The sequence below is a fragment of the Panonychus citri genome, unplaced genomic scaffold, assembly GCF_014898815.1.
Source record: "Panonychus citri isolate SS breed McGregor unplaced genomic scaffold, ASM1489881v1 Contig00144, whole genome shotgun sequence".
Lineage (NCBI taxonomy): Eukaryota > Metazoa > Arthropoda > Arachnida > Trombidiformes > Tetranychidae > Panonychus > Panonychus citri.
The window spans coordinates 82,532-99,496 of record NW_026515549.1 but is presented as its reverse complement, the minus strand read 5'-3'; the positions used below and the strand labels follow the sequence as shown (position 1 = coordinate 99,496).

Here is a 16,965-nt window from a genome sequence, read left to right as displayed (position 1 = left end):
AACGAATCAAGAAGCTTATGGTAATCTATTTACAAGGAAAACTTAATTGGCCGAGAACACAGAAAATTCTTGACTAATTGAAATGTACAATTGCTCAACTTGTATTGATGGAAATTAAGTTCAACTATAAATCAACCGACAATTAAACCAACAAAAGGCAAATCTTATTTACGCCAATGAGGCTCAGGTTTCAAAGTTGAGATTTAGAACAGAATTTCAACTTGTCCGCTTGATGTCGCCACTTCTTCTTCTTCTTTTCTTTAGATTGGTTTACATTTTGTCTTTTCCGTCAATGGTTTATTGTTGATTGTCTTAAAAGTTAAGTTGATTGTTACTTTCAGCTTCACAATTAATTGTTTTATAAATAACTTTTAAAATCTTCTCCTTGTTAACTCATCTTAAACTTTAGCTCTGGTTGTTCTTAATTAGGCCAATAAGTCTACTGGATATGTTCTCCACCAATGGAATCATCTTCTCTTTGTTCCTTCTCAATCATCTCAACAACTTGGTCATTTGTAAAAAGGCCGAGGAATCTTCAAAATCTGTTGTTCCAATTAAACCAGTGGTGTTAAACACGACCAAAATAGTTTCGACGGAATTAAATGCTACGAATTATGGAGTCACTAATAGTTCAGAGGCAAATGCCAATGATACCTCAGTAGATGATTTAGACAGTATACCTGAAGAGCCACAGCTTCCATCTAATTTGTCAAGAAAGGTGAGACTATTGCTACACAATAGAGACCATCACTATCATACCTTAATCAATTGTATTTTTGTCTAATATCAATTATTGTTTTTTACCTCCTCTAACGACCCATCTCAAACCAGAATGACACGCATTTATATTATAACTCAACAATACTCAGTGATCCAAATGAAGCCATGAAATACTGGGTTGACATTGACAAAATGCCCAATGTTACCCTTCATCAAATGCTATCCAAATCTCACCGACGTGCTGCACCCGTTAATATGACCTTTGAATTCCCTTTCTATGGGCATCCAATAAAAAATGTTACAATTGCAACTGGTGGTTTTCTTTACCTTGGTAACACTGTACACAGCTGGCTGGCTGCGACACAATACGTTGCACCCTTGATGGCGAACTTTGACACAAGGATAGACGATTCATCGAAAATCAAATATGCCGAGAATGGAACTGCTTTCGTCGTTCAATGGGAGCATGTTGCAATCAAGGAACTTCCTGGTGAATTTTTCACCTTCCAAGTTACTTTGAAGAAAAACGGTGACATTGTATTTGTTTACAAGGACCTTCCACTTTCCCTCAGTCAACTACCGGATACCCATCATCCTGTTAAAGTGGGTCTTTCTGATGCGTATGTAATTGACAAAACAGCTTTCTGTAAGTTCTTTTCCTGTGTTGAATCTCCCCTGAATTCTGTTCATTTATCACTTGACTTTTTCTTTATCCTTTTCCCCTTTCTTTCTCCCCTTTAAATTCATTACTCTGTTGAACAAACAACTTACACTCATGGCATCTAATCACTTACACGTACAACTATTTTCTTTTCCAACAGTCATTCGAAAAAAGACAATCTACGAATATCACCGAGTTGAATTGAAGAAAGAAAATCTCGCCAACAACACAGCCATTTATTTCGCTGCTTTACCAAGTATGTTTTCATCAATCATATTCTGCCCTCTTTTGTGGTCAAGTATTTCACGGAAGAAGACAACTATCATGTCCACTCTTTTATTCTCATTTTCTCTCTTTACATCTCAACTCTCTTTTTCTTTCGCTTGACCTTTTCCCGCTATTAAGGAACAATTTAGTTTTTTTCTTTATTTACGCAACATCGTTACTCACTCAGTTCAGGCAACCTAATTTTCAAGAGTTTTCTCAATCCATCATTTTTTGTAACAACTTATCTTACATTTTTTATCATTTTTCAGCTTGTATCGCATTGAAAGACTGTCCAAGTTGCTTGGCTGGTGTTAAAGGATTCGACTGTAAATGGTGTGAAAGTCTTGGACGATGTTCCGATGGTTTGGACAGAAAGAGACAAGATTGGCTTGGAAAGGGTTGTGATGATGAGTCCAAGAGAAGCAACTGCTCCGCACCCACCAATAGTTCAATTATAATTCCAAGTGCGGCTCCCACTATTTCAGTCTATTCAGGTAATTTAAATTCAATAGTTCAATTGGACTATCATCTTTTTATGAACATTTTACTTGCTTTGTTTGTTTATTTCTTCTTATCATGAAACATCTTGATAATGATTCTGTTGTTTGCGATGAGATATACGGTAGCTCAAACTTATCATGTGCTCCCTTATTTGTTTACTCTTTTGTAGATCTACTTATACTAAAACCCTCTTTCTACTTCCTTTCGTCTCTCTTTATTCCTTCATTTTTTATAATCACGTCTCATGATGAGTAGTTGATGGTGAAAAAGTAAGGAAGGAAGTAGCAGCAAATTGAACCGGGACTGATTGGTTGAGAGTCTCATCTTAAAAAATCAATGCTCAATACTCTTTACGCCCTCAAATATAACTAAGATACACCCTCTCAACTTTCAAGTCTTAAATATCTCATCTTTTGAGCTCTCAAACTGGGCCACTGAGTAGATAAAGCTTATCTAATTGATGACAATACTGGCAATTAAGTTGAACAAGTAGCAGTAGTGAAAAGATTTGGTTAGAAACTTTTTCAGGTCAAGGTGGATGGTTTGTGCAAAGACCATTAACGGAGTAAAAATATGTCCAGGTTAGGGTGCCAAGATCAAAGTGTTATTGTTTCGTTGTTTCATCTTCTTTTCCGATCTCAATCAATCATGTGTTGATGATCACCATGATTAGATTGTGAGTAACAAGATGGTTAAGATTGATTCTTTCATAAGTTATCGCTCTGTTGCATTTGCTTCTATCTCTCCCCAATACTTAAGTTTCCTTAATTAGCTATTTAATCTCATCTTATTCAAATAGTTTTCTGAGATTTGAACTTCATGGATAAACACACTTGTTAAACGCTAATTTACTAATCAGATTTCCAAGTTTCCTTTTCTTACACTTCTCAAGCTTATTTCCCTTCTAAAGTTTTTTACGCAGCACAAAAATATTTGATTATTCTCGTGATCAATGTTGCAAAATGATCTAATAAATTTTCAATCAATTCACCTTTTTGTCTTTTTCTTGTTCTCCTTGATTATCAACTTATTAGGCAAAGTTAAAAAAGCGGAATCACCCTCCGTCAATTCACCTCTCTACCACCAAGGATCAAACGCGAATAGTAAATCAGGAAATGGAAAAGCAAGTTTTGTGGCGGTCATGTTATTTGTGTCTTTAATTTCTGGAGCCGTTTTATGGATACTTTATGCCTACAAGAATCCACAAAGCTCGTCAGGACAATTTTTAATTAAATATCGACCTGCTCAATGGCGTTTCGCTGGAAGTGAAGCTCGTTACACAGCAGCGTCTATTCACATGTAAAATAAGCTCAACATCGAACAATCAACTATATCACATTCAACCAATGCCTTCAATCAAGAAAAGCGTCTGTGCCTATTGATAACTTTTCTATGAGCAGCATCATTTCTCTCTCTCTCTCTCTCTCTCTCTCTCTCTCTCTCTCTCTCTATGCTAAAACTCAAAAGCTCAATCATATCATCATAGTGCTTCCTTTACATTTATTACTCCATGCAACCTTATTGACCGCATCTTTTGTCGTATCGGTGCATTTCGCTTTCTATTAACATTCATCAATTCACATTGTAAATACGACAATTGATTATTTTTGGAAGACTGAAACGACTGAAAACGACGAATTAAACGATTCCACCCAATTCATGCTGATATCTTGTCATGATTGATTAGAAGACTGAAACAACGAAATATTCACGCACATTCACACGAAATCAGAATCTTTCCTTATCCTCTCAGTGCTCTCATATGAATTAAGTAAAAAACTCTGTCTTTTAATCAATTGAAACAAAAGAAAATCAATTTCAGTTATCATTATTTTCTCCTTCCCATCATCGTTTTTATCTCATCTTCTTGATCCGAGACAATTTAACTTGTACAATTAACTTTACCATTCAGTCATTGATTTACCACATTAATTGTATCATCTCCCTTAGTTATACATTAATTTGAACATTTAAATAAAAAGAAAGGTTCATTTACAGTTGAAACAAATTCAACACCAGATCGAGGATAATTTAAGATAATCAACTTTTGTATTAATTACTATTTAATTAACTTGTTAAGTGTAAATCTACAACCGAAAACTTAATCAGTAGCATGGCGGATGAACTTTATCAACGAAAACAATTTGATTAAATGTTAATTATTGTCAATTAAATAATTGTAACACTTTAATAATAATCAGTTGATTTTCACATCGAAGCCTTGACCTTAAATTGTTTATTTGTTCTGATCAATTAGATGAAAAACAGAGAAAAACAATTTAACAATTAATCATTTAAATTGTTGACGCATTTCAATGATACATTTTTCAATTAGTTAATTGTGATGAAACAATGTATCCAAATAGAGGGAAATCTAATTAAATAAAATGAGAGCAATCATTTAATTCATCAACCACAAAACTGAACAACATTTTTATTTCAAGCTAATTGTCACTCTTGTGGACAAATTTACTTTCAATGATTAAATCGAAAGGAAGTCAACTAACAATCAAGGTATAACCTTGATACAAATTAATCAACAATTAAGTTTAAATTTTTCTACTTTCCTATGAATCAATTCAATAAACAATCAAGTCAAAAGCTTCGCTTGCTGAATTGCTGAATATTCAACATGCTTTTTAAAATTTTCTCATTTGTGATTTAAATTAATTGGATTCTAGTATTCAAATTAACTTTGCATATGGTTTGAATAAATATCGACCATCGATCACTGGATACCTGATGAAAGGTCACGACCCGACTCACCCTTACACTTCTCATTATAAGAAGATTAGAAATTGAAAAAGTAATCATTTTTGGATCTCTGAATAAATCAGTTGACTGAATCATTGAATTTACTTGACAAAACGTCATTAATAATAATATTTGAAGGCTCTAATTGAATTTAATTGATGAAAGAAACAATTGATTCTTTGGTCGCCGTCTATTAATAGCTTCAAAAAAACTCCAATCTCCCTGACCAGGGCCGAATGGTCAAACCTTGAGTGATATATTCAAGGTGAAGGTTCGCCTCCCCTTGGCCAATCAATTTGTGATTAGCTCTAATTTAGCAAAGAGATTCTCTCTCCTCTGTGTTTCGCATTTCATTTGTATAACCAAGATACTCGTTCTTTCCCCTTTCTTCAATCAAATTTAACAATTAATAGTTTGCCCAGTTTAATAATTAATCAATTTTGTTTCAGTTTTGATATTTCTCATTAAAATCTTATTTAATTAAGTTTTGATTGCAAGCAATTGTGCTGATGATCAAATTGATGCCGAGGACCAGCCTTGATCCAAGCGATTAACCTTCATGTCAAGGTAAACGGGGCCGTACAGATGAGATGAATTTTTAATTGTTGGTGTAGATTATCAACTAATCTAGTGACAAAATGAGATTGTTGCAATAGACACAATTGGCGTAATCTCAAGAAACCTTGGGCAACAATTTATTTTAAGCCAACAGAGATAATCATCTTCAGGAATGATGAGGATGATAGAGATTGAGATGATTATCATCATTTCCACCAACACAAAAAGGTGAAGACGAAAATTGTAAAGAGTGAATGAGGATCAATAAGTTGAAGTAAATTCTGTTCCGCATGTGATTTCATTTCGAATTCAATTTCTGTTGGAGTAACATCGATAGTAAAACTTTCGATCTGTGTAAGTTTTTCCTAATCCAGTTAAATTAATCTAATTAGAATATTCGACCATTTCTTCAATTACATTGATCATCTAATCATCGAGAAATAATGACAAAAATGGAAATAGGTGAGTTGTAATCAATCGTTTTTCAATCTGGTTGCTTGAGATTCTCGCAACTTCCAGTAGTTTAACTATTTAACAATTACAATTAACTTCTAGTAAGAAACAAATCTAATCAGTTTTTTTTATCAATAATCAATTTAGTCAATGAGCTAATGTTTTCACCTAAACAAGAATCACTAAAAATTCAAGCTCAAGACTAACTAATTGCAAGACCTTATTGATCAATTATATGTTAAATTATTTTAATAATTAGTCTCACAAGCTAATAGATGATTCAATGGATATCATGGTAACTGTTTACAATTTAGATAAATAGGCAATTTGATTCGTTGATAATCAATTTACAATCAAAGTTTTATTCCTTTGGATATAAACAGATATTGCGTCATTGCTCAAATAGACTCAGAGAATAAGCATTTCTGTCAAAACAAATCCAATGTAAGTTTAAACAAGATCTGGGTTAGTGTACAATTTAAGTGTATTTGATTAATATTAGTTGTTAGTTAACCCAAAAAGTTAATCACTTTTTATCAATATTATTGTTCAGAGGAGAAACACAGCAAAATATTTTGAAGGACATGAAATGTTTCTGGTTAATTTTCAGTCTTTTGAAAACAACTTTTTGATCATTCGCCAAATTGATTCATGAGGTTCAGATAGTTACATGGTAAAAGACAAGACTCTCATTGAATGAGCCCAAAAGCCTTATTAACCTTGCCTCCCACCCAAAGACCCTGTGAGTGATTTAACTCGTTCTTTGTCATTACACTCAACCAATAATGGGCCAAGTTTTCAATTAATCATGATGTTAATATTGAACAAAACTCTAACATGTTGAAATATCTCATGGCTGGACAGATAATCTGATTAATAACTTGGAACATGATTTACGCGCAAAAAAGTCAAACAAAACAAAGTCATCATCAGTTATTTCATCACGAACGACAAAAACGATAATATCATCAGGCAATAAGAAGCACGAAGAGATTCGGAAACACCAGAAGAATGAATCTTATTCAGATAAATCGGTTATTTTTCCACCAAATCAAAGGGAGATAATCAACGAAGATACTCCACAATACGATGTGAAAGTAAGTTCAGTTCCGGTCAAAGCAAAGGCCAAAATGTTTGACACGATTGTCTCAAGATCCGAGCCTCGGAACGAAACTCCCAGTCCTGTAGTAGCAATACAATATCCTCAACGAGAGTCTCGATCTTTAACTCGTGACAACACTCGAAGTAATCCAATGGCGATTGCTAAGCTTCGTTATCGATCAACTTCCTCATCCGGACATCGAAGTCCAAGTAATCATTATGATAATAAAGTTAACTATCGAAGATCAGAATCATCCCCAAGAAGACAAGAATTTTTCCGTCACCGAGACTCGAGACATGGCAAGGTAAGAAAAGTAGAAACCTAAATACTTCAATCAAATAATCACAACACTAATTTATTTTCAATCAATTCTTTAGCCTCTTCCTGGAGTAAATCAGTTCATTGGATCATCTTGGCCAAATGGATTGGATCAAGCCGGTAAAAGTAACCACGATAATGATGGAATTCACTATGAACATTATCCTCGACCAGTTTACTCACCTCAACCCTCATCAGTTGGCTGGTCAACACCGGCTTCAAGTCCTGAGCCGCCTCGTGAAATGTCACCAATCAGGAAAATTGTCGTTAAACGACAAGAAGCTCCTCCGACACCAGTACCCGACTACATGAAAAACCTTCGACTCATGGAACTGAATGATCCACCTTATACTCATGTGATCCCACCTAAATTTGGTACATTAACTCGTCGTCGTTATCCAAATATTGCCAAAGATCCCAATCCTCATGGTCCACCTTGTGGTCTATGTTATGATCCAATTGATGAAGATCGTTGTATCGTCCAAGAGGGTGTCCAGTACCATGTTTGGCACTATGCTTGTTCTTATTGCTTAGTGACATTGAAACAGAACGATTTCACTGTGGTCAAGGATAATAAGCCATTTTGCACGAATTGTTACAGGAGAATGTTAATTCCTAATAATTGAATCAATTTTTGGATTGAAAGTGATCCAATTAAGAGGGAAAAGGCTCGATTAATTGCTAAGTAAACAAATTGTCAAATCGCTTCTGTATATTAAAAGATTCAAATCGATTAACCAATAAAAAACTAAATCCTATTATTAATACAAATAAAATTGTTGCTCGTTAGGTTTGGTAATCTGAAAACTGTGTCATGTTTTCAAAACTATTTTGATAATTTATTCATTTCACAGTAAAAAAAACAAGTTTGTTATCGAAATCGTTAAAATCATTTCGATGGATAATATTAATAATTGAATTTATCAATTTTTGAGATGAGTTTTAGCTTTTTCAATGATATCCTTTCTGATTCTTGGATAGTCCGGATAAATTTCAAGAATTGACTGAGCGACATCAATGGCATCAGCATAACGTTTAACTTTCATATAATCATATGCTAATTTGTACCCGACGGAGGCATAATTAGCGCCATAGATTTTCCAGGCCATTTCGTAATTGTAAATCGCTTCTCTGAAACTTTGGCTTTTATCCATAATGAAGCCAAAATATTCATAAGCCTTAACACAAGATCTATTGTATTGTAACACGCGTTTCAATAACTCTTGTGCAGGTTCAAATTTACCTGATTGTATGTAAATATCTGCCAATAAAAGCCAACATCTCTCGAGGTATTCAGCTTCCTGGAGAGATTAAGATAAAATTAAAATCAAGAACAATTCGAGTCTAACTTTCAACAAACCGAATATGACCAATCAGTTTTAGTAACTTTCTTCAAATGAGTCCGAGCCTTTTGCGTTTGTTTGAGAATAATGTAACTACTGGCCACACCAAGCAAAGCACCAGAATGATCTTTCTGTTAGTGATTAGTTTTATTGTAATTAGTAAACACCAAACTCTTGCATTGCAACTTACGTATCTTGAATCATTGAGTATTTTGGCAAATTCGGAAAGAGCAACTTCAGCATCGGTTTTTTGTTTTCGAGCCAATAGAACAAAATTGCACATGAGAAGATAATCAACATCATCTGATGCGATATCACGAATCTCCTGATCAATTAATTGTTAGAAATACATGAATGAGTAAAGATAATCAATTGATTGTCAGCAATTTTTCGCACTTACTCCTAAAAGCTTTTGAGCTGTTTTGATTGCTGCTTCTTGAGCATTCATAGTCTCTAAACTTGTTAGACTCGAATTGACCGATTCGAATGTTTCACCACCGATTGTCCCTCGTTCAGGATTAATAAAGATCTCAATCATATGAAAAGAAGCCATGAGTCCAAACTCTTGATCTGATCGGGATCGATTGAAACACTTGATTGCTTGATTAATATCTCCAGTGTACCTGAGATTAAATGATAAATTAATTTGCTTATCGCCAATGCATCACATGGACTCACCAACAAGCTAATCCTTTACAATAATTAAATCCACTTTCTGATGTAGCTCTTGGCGTTGATTCTGAAACTTTATTGATGTAATTATGAGCGATATCAAGTTTACCAACACGACGAGCAGCTTCAATAAGTCTCGCTAATGCAGGATAATAATCTGAAAATTGAGTGATTCAATCAATTAGTAATTAACACTTGAAAAAATCAATTAAAGTGCCAACAGTTAATACTTTTAATGTTATCCATCAATTGCTGGAAATGTGATAAAGCTCCTTCAAAATCGTTCCTTCTAAACATTAGATCAGCAGTCATCTAATAAGAGAGAAATGATTTGATTGATATTATCAATATTGTTAATTGATTCTCTTAGCATCTAATTACTCACCAAGAGAGAATCTTTATCATTCGGAGCATTTTTCAAAATCAAAGTTGAATATTTTCGAGCCTCTTCGAGATTATCGTTAGCAACATACAGTCGTTCCAATGCTGTGAGAATCTGGAAGAAATGATCAACCGATAAATGGACAATCAACAGTTAATCAATCAGAACGATCCCCAACCTACCAAAATGTTATCCGGATGATAACCAAGAGCTTCTTTGTAGATTTGAACAGCTCTTTTCGAATCACGTAAATGGCTCATAATCAAGTTTGCTAATTGTAAACTAATCCTAAAGTTCATTCAAATTATTATTATTAATATAAAAACTTTAATTGGATGGTCATTATCACTTACTCAATCGCTGCTTTTTTAACCTCTTTCTCTGAATCGGGTCTTTCGGCTGAGATGCGTCTTAACACCCTAAAGATTCATTTTAATTATTTACATCTATATTAGAATTATTAATTAAAATTATATTGATTATTGGTTATTACTTGAGGTACATGTTATGAGATCTTTGTAGCGTTTCAATGCCAATGTCTTTTTTTGATGTTTGTAGTTGAATTTGGGCGAGAAGATTCAACATTTTAGCTTCCCATTCAAGGTTATTCAGATCTGGATCTTATTAGATTAAAATATTGAGTTAATCATTCATAAATCAACAGTCAATACAAACAACTTACTTGAACCAGAATCATCATTTGATGATTCAATTGCATGAGAGATCAAATCTTGAGCTTCCGGGTAACGTTTCATTTTGAATAAAAGTAAAGCCAAATCAAATTTCAGGTCGATATCAGGAGATGATTTAAGAGCAGCTTTATAATAAGTTATCGCCTAGACAGATGATGAGAATATTTAATCAAGTTAATCAACAGCTAATTAAACGACCTTTACCTTTTCAAAGAGATGAGTTTTTATCAAGGCTTGACCAACTCGCCGTGTGAGTAGCCCATTCTTTGGATTCTTTTTCAATGCTTGTTCATATATTTCAACTGCTTTTTCAGGCTAAAGTTATAAGAAAAAATTTCGCAATCTGGTTAATATTACAAATGAGTTTTAGTGACAATTTCTACCTCGAGAATATTCATATAAGCATCACCCAACATTAAATACGATTGAGGATCGTTATATTTATCAAGAATGTCTTTATAGCAACTTATATAGAGACGACGATCGCGGCGATGTTTAAGATACAGTGAGGCCATAATTTGTCTCGAGCAAATAAAATCTCTGCCATAGATTGGTGACACCTCTCGAAGAATTGTCAAAGCTTCTTCCATATTTCCTCTACTTTGTGCCAACGAAGCTTTGATTATCAATACTTTACTCTCTTCTGGAGTTCCAATGCAATTCTTGGACAATCTGTCCAACAGATCAGATGCTGAATTCTAAATCAAATGCATTAGATTCATTGATTACTATCTAAACAGAGATTCAAATCATTGAGAAACTCACATTATCTCCCTTCATGATGTAAATATTGACCATTTCTAATTGGATTGTTACTTTTGAATTCCAATTGAGGCTGAACTTTGCTGTTCGATCGACCTCATTATCAATTAAATTATGTAGGATTTTGAGACATTCATCGAATTCCTTTTGATGTTTTAATATGCTGATTTTAACCATAATGTAGTCCAGTTTATCGCGAATCTGGAATTGAAATATCATCAAATCATTTATTTCCATTCAAATGTCAACATTACCTCAAAATTATGACCGAGAGCTATTTCTAAGGTTTGAGCCGCTTTCTGGTAGTTTTCTTGATAGGCTAATATCTTTGCTTTGAGCAAATGTCCATCGATGAAAGTTGGCTCGTGGTCAACTGACTTGTCAAGGTAACAAAGAGCAGATCTTAAATCACCCATGCAGTAATTAACTCTCGCCATATTGTATAAAGATCCAGTCAATCCTGGACAGTTGGATATTAATACTGTGAGTAATTCCTTTGCCTTGGTTAATGTAACAGGCAACGGTTGACCCTTGACCCCAGGTTCGAAAGGTAAATCACCAAAACAGATTTGAACGACATTCAAACAAAATTGTGGATCCAAACGGAGATAATATTTTAATCCAAGAGAAAAAGACTACGTAAGTGATTAAAAATTGTAAATTTAAGTTAGTTTTGAGTTAATCAAATAATTAAGGTTGATAGTTTACTTTAAGACTGTTCAATCGATCGTCAACAATTTGAGCCAAATACTGATTAGTTTGATCGTGATTTCGGCCCATTGAGCGGTTCCACAGGCAAATGAGGTACATTAGCTCCTAAATATTAATAGAACATAATTATTTCGTCAATTAATCAACTCAATCAATCACTAACATGACTCATTCCAGTTGATTTGTGAAGCTCTTCCATAGCTTCAACTTGATCAGAAGCTTTGACAGGGTCATCGAGAATTGAGCAATGAAGAATTCCCAATGCAGCCGACAAATTGGCCTCATCTGACCGAGTTACAGCCGTGAAGTGTCTCTTAGCATCCACCAATCGATTAATGATCAAACATTGATGACCCAGTTCAAGAATATACTCAATCCGATTCGATTCGAGGAAAGTCGCTTTTTCTACCATTGAATAAGTTTGCTCGATTATCCTTTTCTTGTTAAAAGCCTGAAAGAAAACCAAGTAAAACTTTATCAGTTCGATTGCTGCAAGTTCATGATTGATTGCCAGAGTTTTCGATCAACAACAATTACCAATCTTGCGACAAGTTTACCAGTTTCGTAAAGGAGTGTACCATTTTTCGGCTCCCTGATTTCTAAGGATGAAATAAGATCATCGAATCTTGATGATGCTGAGGCTTCGTTACCTTCCCAAACCAAGTCATAGATTATTAAATAGCGATGCGCTTCGATACAATGTCGATCTAGTGCCAATATCCGACTTGCAGTGTCAATCGCTTGTTCCCAATCCTTCAATGCCACTTGTAATTTCATTTTCTCGATAAAAGCAGGTATAAACGTCGGTTGAAGGACAATCATCTGATTTAGTTGTTCGATTGCTCTCCAATAAGAGCCATTGCGTTCAAGACATTTAGCTTTTCCAAGTATTCCTTCAGGGTCATTGCTAAATCATTGGAAAATGAATAAGAATCAAGGTAATTTTTTGAAGTGGTTTTGACTTACAGTTTGACGCCACTATCAAAAAATTGATTCGCTTGAGCTGTTGATTTATCTCCACCAGATAAAAGTTCTAGCCATCCAAGTAAATTTGATGCTTCTCGCAAATTGTTATTCAATTTCAACATTCGATCACAATATTCACGAGATTTATCAAATCTACCAACGAAAAGTAAATATAGTCCAGCGAAATAAAGAGCAAACTCTTTCGCCTGTTTTCGTTGCTCTCTTAGTCTCACCTCGAGTTTACTGATCTCTTCTCGATCTGTAATTTATATTTAACGAAACATTTAAAAGTATTGAAGCAAATGACTGACTTTAGACTTTACCTGAGGATTTACAAGCCTTATGAGCGTGGATAAGTGCAAGTAAAGAAGCAAGAATCAGATTTTGATCTTCTTGAATATTATCCAGTTCCCGAATCGCTTCTTGATAACGAGCTGAATTGAAGGTGGAAAAATAAAAAAAACACTGGTGAGTAACGCGACTTGACTGTTCTTTACAACAAGTTGAACCAGTACAGTTCAGTAAGATTCCTGCTCGAGGGTCTATTGAATTGGAAGGTTTCTTATCGACAAAATGGATTCTCACAAACAGCGCGAAATTTACTGGAGGAGTTTAGCAAGATAAACATGGAGCTCAATCGAAAAACATTCAACACCAATTAGAGTAGATGAAATTGGCCAATCTCTCGAATAAACTTACCTACTGGTACACAAACAATTCTTCACTTATTCGAATATCAAAGAGTCTAACATTCATTCGCTACTCAGAAATGTTTTACCATTGATCCCGAATCGAAGATAAAACTCACCCTCTAAAAGCAACGAGATTCCATAATAGAGTCTGAATTTGAGATCCGAAGGGAAAACTCTGATTCCTTCCAACGCCGTGTTTGCCATCATCCGATTGAATCCATGAAGACAATAGTAGTGAATTGTACTCTGTCAATTAATCAATTAACTGATGATTACATGATAATACAAACATGAAACAACTTACCCTGATTACAATTTCTTTGTCAGATACCATCTTGTTAATAGAAATCAGCAATCACAATTAAGATATTGAAATGAGAGTGAAACTCACAGTGAAATGTTTATTTTGATCGCAACCATGACAACAATTGAATCAAACACACATTAATTATCATCTCAAATGGTACAATATATTAGATTGGAATCAATTCATTTATTTATAAATTGTCTTGATTGTACAATAAAAAGCAGAAAATATAGCAAATAATAATATTGGAAAAATGATATTTCTTAATATTGTTTCCATTCACACCAAGTTTTCACGAGCAGCCGATTGGTTGATGAAAACATAATCCATCTCAACAGCTCAAATCGAATCGTTAAATTTAAGATTTCAATCAATAATATTAACCCATAGACGATTGTGACTTCAACGGATGAAATGGAAATAAATTAATGTCACTTGAGGTTAAGTTCCAGTGTAAATAATAAAATGAATAATTTGTGTATTCAGTCAACACCAAAAAGACTTGCAACTTTGAGCACGTGGTAACTTTGCAAATATCAGGTTGTTGATTATCCATAATTAACCATTCTTAGTGAGATTATTACAATATTAACTTGGGTATTAATTCGGATCCGTGTATAGAAACACCAGAAAGGACAATCAATTGATTGTTTGCATAAATATAAGCAATTTACGTCAAGAAGATCAAATTCATCAACTCAACAGTCAAAAATCAACTTCTGGGGTAAAAAAGGTCATTTGAAGAAATATAAATGTAAATTTTGGTTCGATTCTGTTCTTGTCGAGCGACTTCAAAGATTCTTAGAATTACTTGCCGAATGAGCGTATTCTAGTTCCACTTCTCGATCAGACGCCATTCCCTCTTCATCGTCGTTGAGAGTTGCACTTCTATCCTTATTATTGTCTTCTTCGTCTTCATCGTCATCTTCTTCCAATAGCTTACGTGCTAATTTAACAGCTTGGAATTCATTGTAGTGCATTTTACGTTTCATTTCGAATTCCTTTCGTTTCTTCATCTCTTCTTCGGACAATTCTTCAGGTTCACTTTCGTTTTCATCTTCATCATCTTCTTTGTCAACAGAAGAGTCGCAAAGTATTTTCGCTTTTCCTTGTTTTATCTTCTCTGATACCATTTGCAGATCGAGATTAGTCGCAGATGAAGAGGCCACTTCTTCATCATCAGAAATCGGTTCGCCATCAACTGTGTCCTTATAATGACTGAACGGAGTCTTGGGTTCCTCAATTTTCATTAGTCCATAATCTTTACCTGGTGGATGTAAAGTTTGGAGGATATTCATCTCATCCCATTTGATTGGTTCAATGCTGGACTAGACGACAAGTAAATTAATTCAACCAGAATTCAAATTGGAAGATAAATGATACGAAAAATTAAATGAGTAAAATTATCTTTAAACCACAAATGAAGGAAATGATTAAGGTTATGGATTAATGAGCAAAGAAAAACAAACCTCGTCTTTGAATGATCAGATTGACCAGAATTTGAGCTCGTTCTCAAGATTCCTTTCGGTGGTTTCTTTTGTAAACTGTCCATAGAAAGAAGATGATCAAACCAATTGAATAAATAATTAAACTCGAAATAAAACAGAGCAGCGACAATCAACAGATAAGAATAAATGTTAACACTTGAAAGAAAAGCAGCGAATGAAAGAGAAGAGCAAATAAGAGAGAAAATGACTCAACGTCAGCTGATTTTCTATTCTCGTGTTTCTTTGTACTTGTCTTTCTATTTTTCTCTTTATTTAATTTCCTCAATTAAACTGTTCATTTTCTCGACCTTTTTCCGAACTAATTGGATCGATCATGAGTCTATTTTCCAGACAAACCTATGATGCGATGCACAAAGTGGCCGTTACTGGATTAATCATATTCACTGGTCTCGCTGCTGTTGACTGTATGTTCACCTTCACCAGTGTGCTTCAAGTGAGGAAACAGCGGATCGCCAAGATTGAAGAAACCAAGCCGGAGGAGATTATTGTTTAGATTTTATGTGTTATTGCGACGATTATTATACCCTAGTGCCCTCGTCCCTCTCCCGTCCTTTCATCCATTTCCCTTTGATAGAGAAATTTGTTTCCCTGTAAATAATTTAATTTGTCCGCCAGTAGAAAAAAATGTTTCAATATTTACCAACATCAATTGTGTTTATCTTTGTGCTTGTTAGCTTTTTTGAGGTGAGTTGTTCTCACTTTATAGATTTTTACTAATCATTTCCAATCTTTATTCATTATATTTCTCTGACTTCAGTAACTTCTCTGGATTCTGTTGACCATCATGTCAGACCCCATTCTATCCGAGTACTGGCAATACAATTTTCCACCTTTTTTCACCATCCAACCAAACCTGGAAACAAGGAAGGCTCAATTAGAAGCTTGGTCATCACTAGTTCTTAATTATTGTAAAAACCACCGAATCCATAAGATTGATTTGAAGAAAGCCTTAACTGAACCGCCTTTTCAAAATGTTTCAATTTCACGAGGCTTAAATATGGATGGATTAATGATAATCTTTGACGACATGAAGGATAAAGGAGTTGCTGATTGGTCAGATAAAAGTAAATCAGTTGTTTTTATCTATTGGAATACACCGGAAGCTTGGGCTAATTTGATCTATCATTGGGTCTACAATTCTGGTTATATCAATTCTGTTTGTACTCTTTATGAGATTGTTTCAGGCGATGAAACGATAAAGGAGCCATTTCACGGCCTTGATTTCGATGTTCTCAAGAAAAGCCTTCAAGTGTTAGAGAAACAAGGTAAAGCCTCCATCATGAGTCTCGATGACAATGGCGGTGTTAAATTCTTAGGATAATTATTCCCTCTCTCTCTTTTACCTTGATACAGTTTATATTTTATAAAATGTCAAACGTTGGTGGTAGAAGTTGATGTAACTTTTAGCAAATTGAGTTTCCATGGAATCATTTCTCTCTACTAAAGCTCATTAAAGTAAATTGTTAAATCAAACAAGTTGCTTTTCGTTTCTTATGAATAAGTAAATTAATGTAACTTTTCATCTCATCATTTTCCTTGGAACAAGAGATTCACCAGCAAATTCTGAGAAAGAATCACTATGGATTCTTTTCAGTC

The 16,965-nt window shown here is 34.3% G+C and overlaps 5 protein-coding genes across 8 annotated transcripts; 3 read left to right on the top strand and 2 right to left on the bottom strand.

Annotated features, from left to right (window-relative positions):
* The first annotated feature begins 164 nt into the window (after positions 1-164).
* LOC128396430 (plexin domain-containing protein 2-like) lies at positions 165-4,193 on the top strand. The gene is made up of 6 exons (XM_053357011.1): positions 165-318; positions 410-718; positions 832-1,366; positions 1,542-1,637; positions 1,918-2,142; positions 3,184-4,193. Exons 2-6 carry the CDS (start codon positions 449-451, stop codon positions 3,450-3,452), a joined length of 1,395 nt encoding a protein of 464 aa, XP_053212986.1. The 5' UTR covers positions 165-318; positions 410-448; the 3' UTR covers positions 3,453-4,193.
* A 1,480-nt stretch (positions 4,194-5,673) lies between these two features.
* LOC128396431 (uncharacterized) lies at positions 5,674-8,110 on the top strand. The gene is made up of 3 exons (XM_053357012.1): positions 5,674-5,923; positions 6,779-7,320; positions 7,394-8,110. The coding sequence occupies exons 1-3, from the start codon at positions 5,905-5,907 to the stop codon at positions 7,958-7,960; spliced, it is 1,128 nt and encodes a 375-aa protein (XP_053212987.1). The 5' UTR covers positions 5,674-5,904; the 3' UTR covers positions 7,961-8,110.
* Positions 8,111-8,140: 30 nt separating this feature from the next.
* LOC128396424 (tetratricopeptide repeat protein 21B-like) lies at positions 8,141-13,972 on the bottom strand. The gene is made up of 22 exons (XM_053357004.1): positions 13,859-13,972; positions 13,671-13,800; positions 13,186-13,296; positions 12,863-13,121; positions 12,434-12,803; positions 12,060-12,347; positions 11,894-12,001; positions 11,440-11,820; positions 11,189-11,386; positions 10,807-11,121; positions 10,628-10,738; positions 10,414-10,567; positions 10,225-10,351; positions 10,085-10,150; positions 9,914-10,019; positions 9,735-9,845; positions 9,580-9,661; positions 9,356-9,506; positions 9,078-9,300; positions 8,868-9,002; positions 8,695-8,808; positions 8,141-8,635 (listed from the first exon to the last, which is right to left on the bottom strand). Exons 1-22 carry the CDS (start codon positions 13,886-13,888, stop codon positions 8,258-8,260), a joined length of 3,948 nt encoding a protein of 1,315 aa, XP_053212979.1. The 5' UTR covers positions 13,889-13,972; the 3' UTR covers positions 8,141-8,257.
* Positions 13,973-14,025: 53 nt separating this feature from the next.
* Positions 14,026-15,561, bottom strand: LOC128396434 (protein phosphatase inhibitor 2-like). 3 transcript variants are annotated; one of them, XM_053357019.1, is made up of 3 exons: positions 15,331-15,561; positions 14,677-15,184; positions 14,026-14,580 (listed from the first exon to the last, which is right to left on the bottom strand). In XM_053357019.1, the coding sequence occupies exons 1-3, from the start codon at positions 15,411-15,413 to the stop codon at positions 14,560-14,562; spliced, it is 612 nt and encodes a 203-aa protein (XP_053212994.1). In that variant the 5' UTR covers positions 15,414-15,561; the 3' UTR covers positions 14,026-14,559. The 3 variants fall into 3 exon arrangements, with proteins under 3 accessions (XP_053212994.1, XP_053212993.1, XP_053212995.1); XM_053357018.1 differs by having other exon boundaries at positions 14,026-15,184; XM_053357020.1 differs by having other exon boundaries at positions 14,026-15,189; positions 15,331-15,550.
* A 50-nt stretch (positions 15,562-15,611) lies between these two features.
* LOC128396436 (vacuolar protein-sorting-associated protein 25-like) lies at positions 15,612-16,845 on the top strand. Of its 2 annotated transcripts, XM_053357023.1 has the most exons (3): positions 15,612-16,053; positions 16,127-16,634; positions 16,723-16,845. In XM_053357023.1, the coding sequence occupies exons 2-3, from the start codon at positions 16,154-16,156 to the stop codon at positions 16,734-16,736; spliced, it is 495 nt and encodes a 164-aa protein (XP_053212998.1). In that variant the 5' UTR covers positions 15,612-16,053; positions 16,127-16,153; the 3' UTR covers positions 16,737-16,845. The 2 variants fall into 2 exon arrangements, with proteins under 2 accessions (XP_053212998.1, XP_053212997.1); XM_053357022.1 differs by having other exon boundaries at positions 15,617-16,053; positions 16,127-16,845.
* Positions 16,846-16,965: the final 120 nt, after the last annotated feature.

Bases quoted from the DNA above. Each gene is read 5' to 3' on its own strand.
- LOC128396436 (XM_053357022.1), top strand. From the start codon at position 16,154: ATGTCAGACCCCATTCTATCCGAGTACTGGCAATACAATTTTCCACCT.
- LOC128396424 (XM_053357004.1), bottom strand. From the start codon at position 13,888: ATGGTATCTGACAAAGAAATTGTAATCAGG. The intron at 12,804-12,862 runs GTAAGTCAAAAC...CCAATGATTTAG, and splicing joins TTTGATAGTGGCGTCAAACT to CAATGACCCTGAAGGAATAC. The intron at 12,348-12,433 runs GTAATTGTTGTT...GTTTTCTTTCAG, and splicing joins GTAAACTTGTCGCAAGATTG to GCTTTTAACAAGAAAAGGAT.
- LOC128396431 (XM_053357012.1), top strand. The intron at 7,321-7,393 runs GTAAGAAAAGTA...TCAATTCTTTAG, and splicing joins GAGACTCGAGACATGGCAAG to CCTCTTCCTGGAGTAAATCA.
- LOC128396430 (XM_053357011.1), top strand. From the start codon at position 449: ATGTTCTCCACCAATGGAATCATCTTCTCTTTGTTCCTTCTCAATCAT. The intron at 1,367-1,541 runs GTAAGTTCTTTT...CTTTTCCAACAG, and splicing joins AATTGACAAAACAGCTTTCT to TCATTCGAAAAAAGACAATC. The intron at 1,638-1,917 runs GTATGTTTTCAT...ATCATTTTTCAG, and splicing joins TTATTTCGCTGCTTTACCAA to CTTGTATCGCATTGAAAGAC.
- LOC128396434 (XM_053357018.1), bottom strand. From the start codon at position 15,413: ATGGACAGTTTACAAAAGAAACCACCGAAAGGAATCTTGAGAACGAGC. The intron at 15,185-15,330 runs GTTTGTTTTTCT...CGTCTAGTCCAG, and splicing joins TCTGATCATTCAAAGACGAG to CATTGAACCAATCAAATGGG.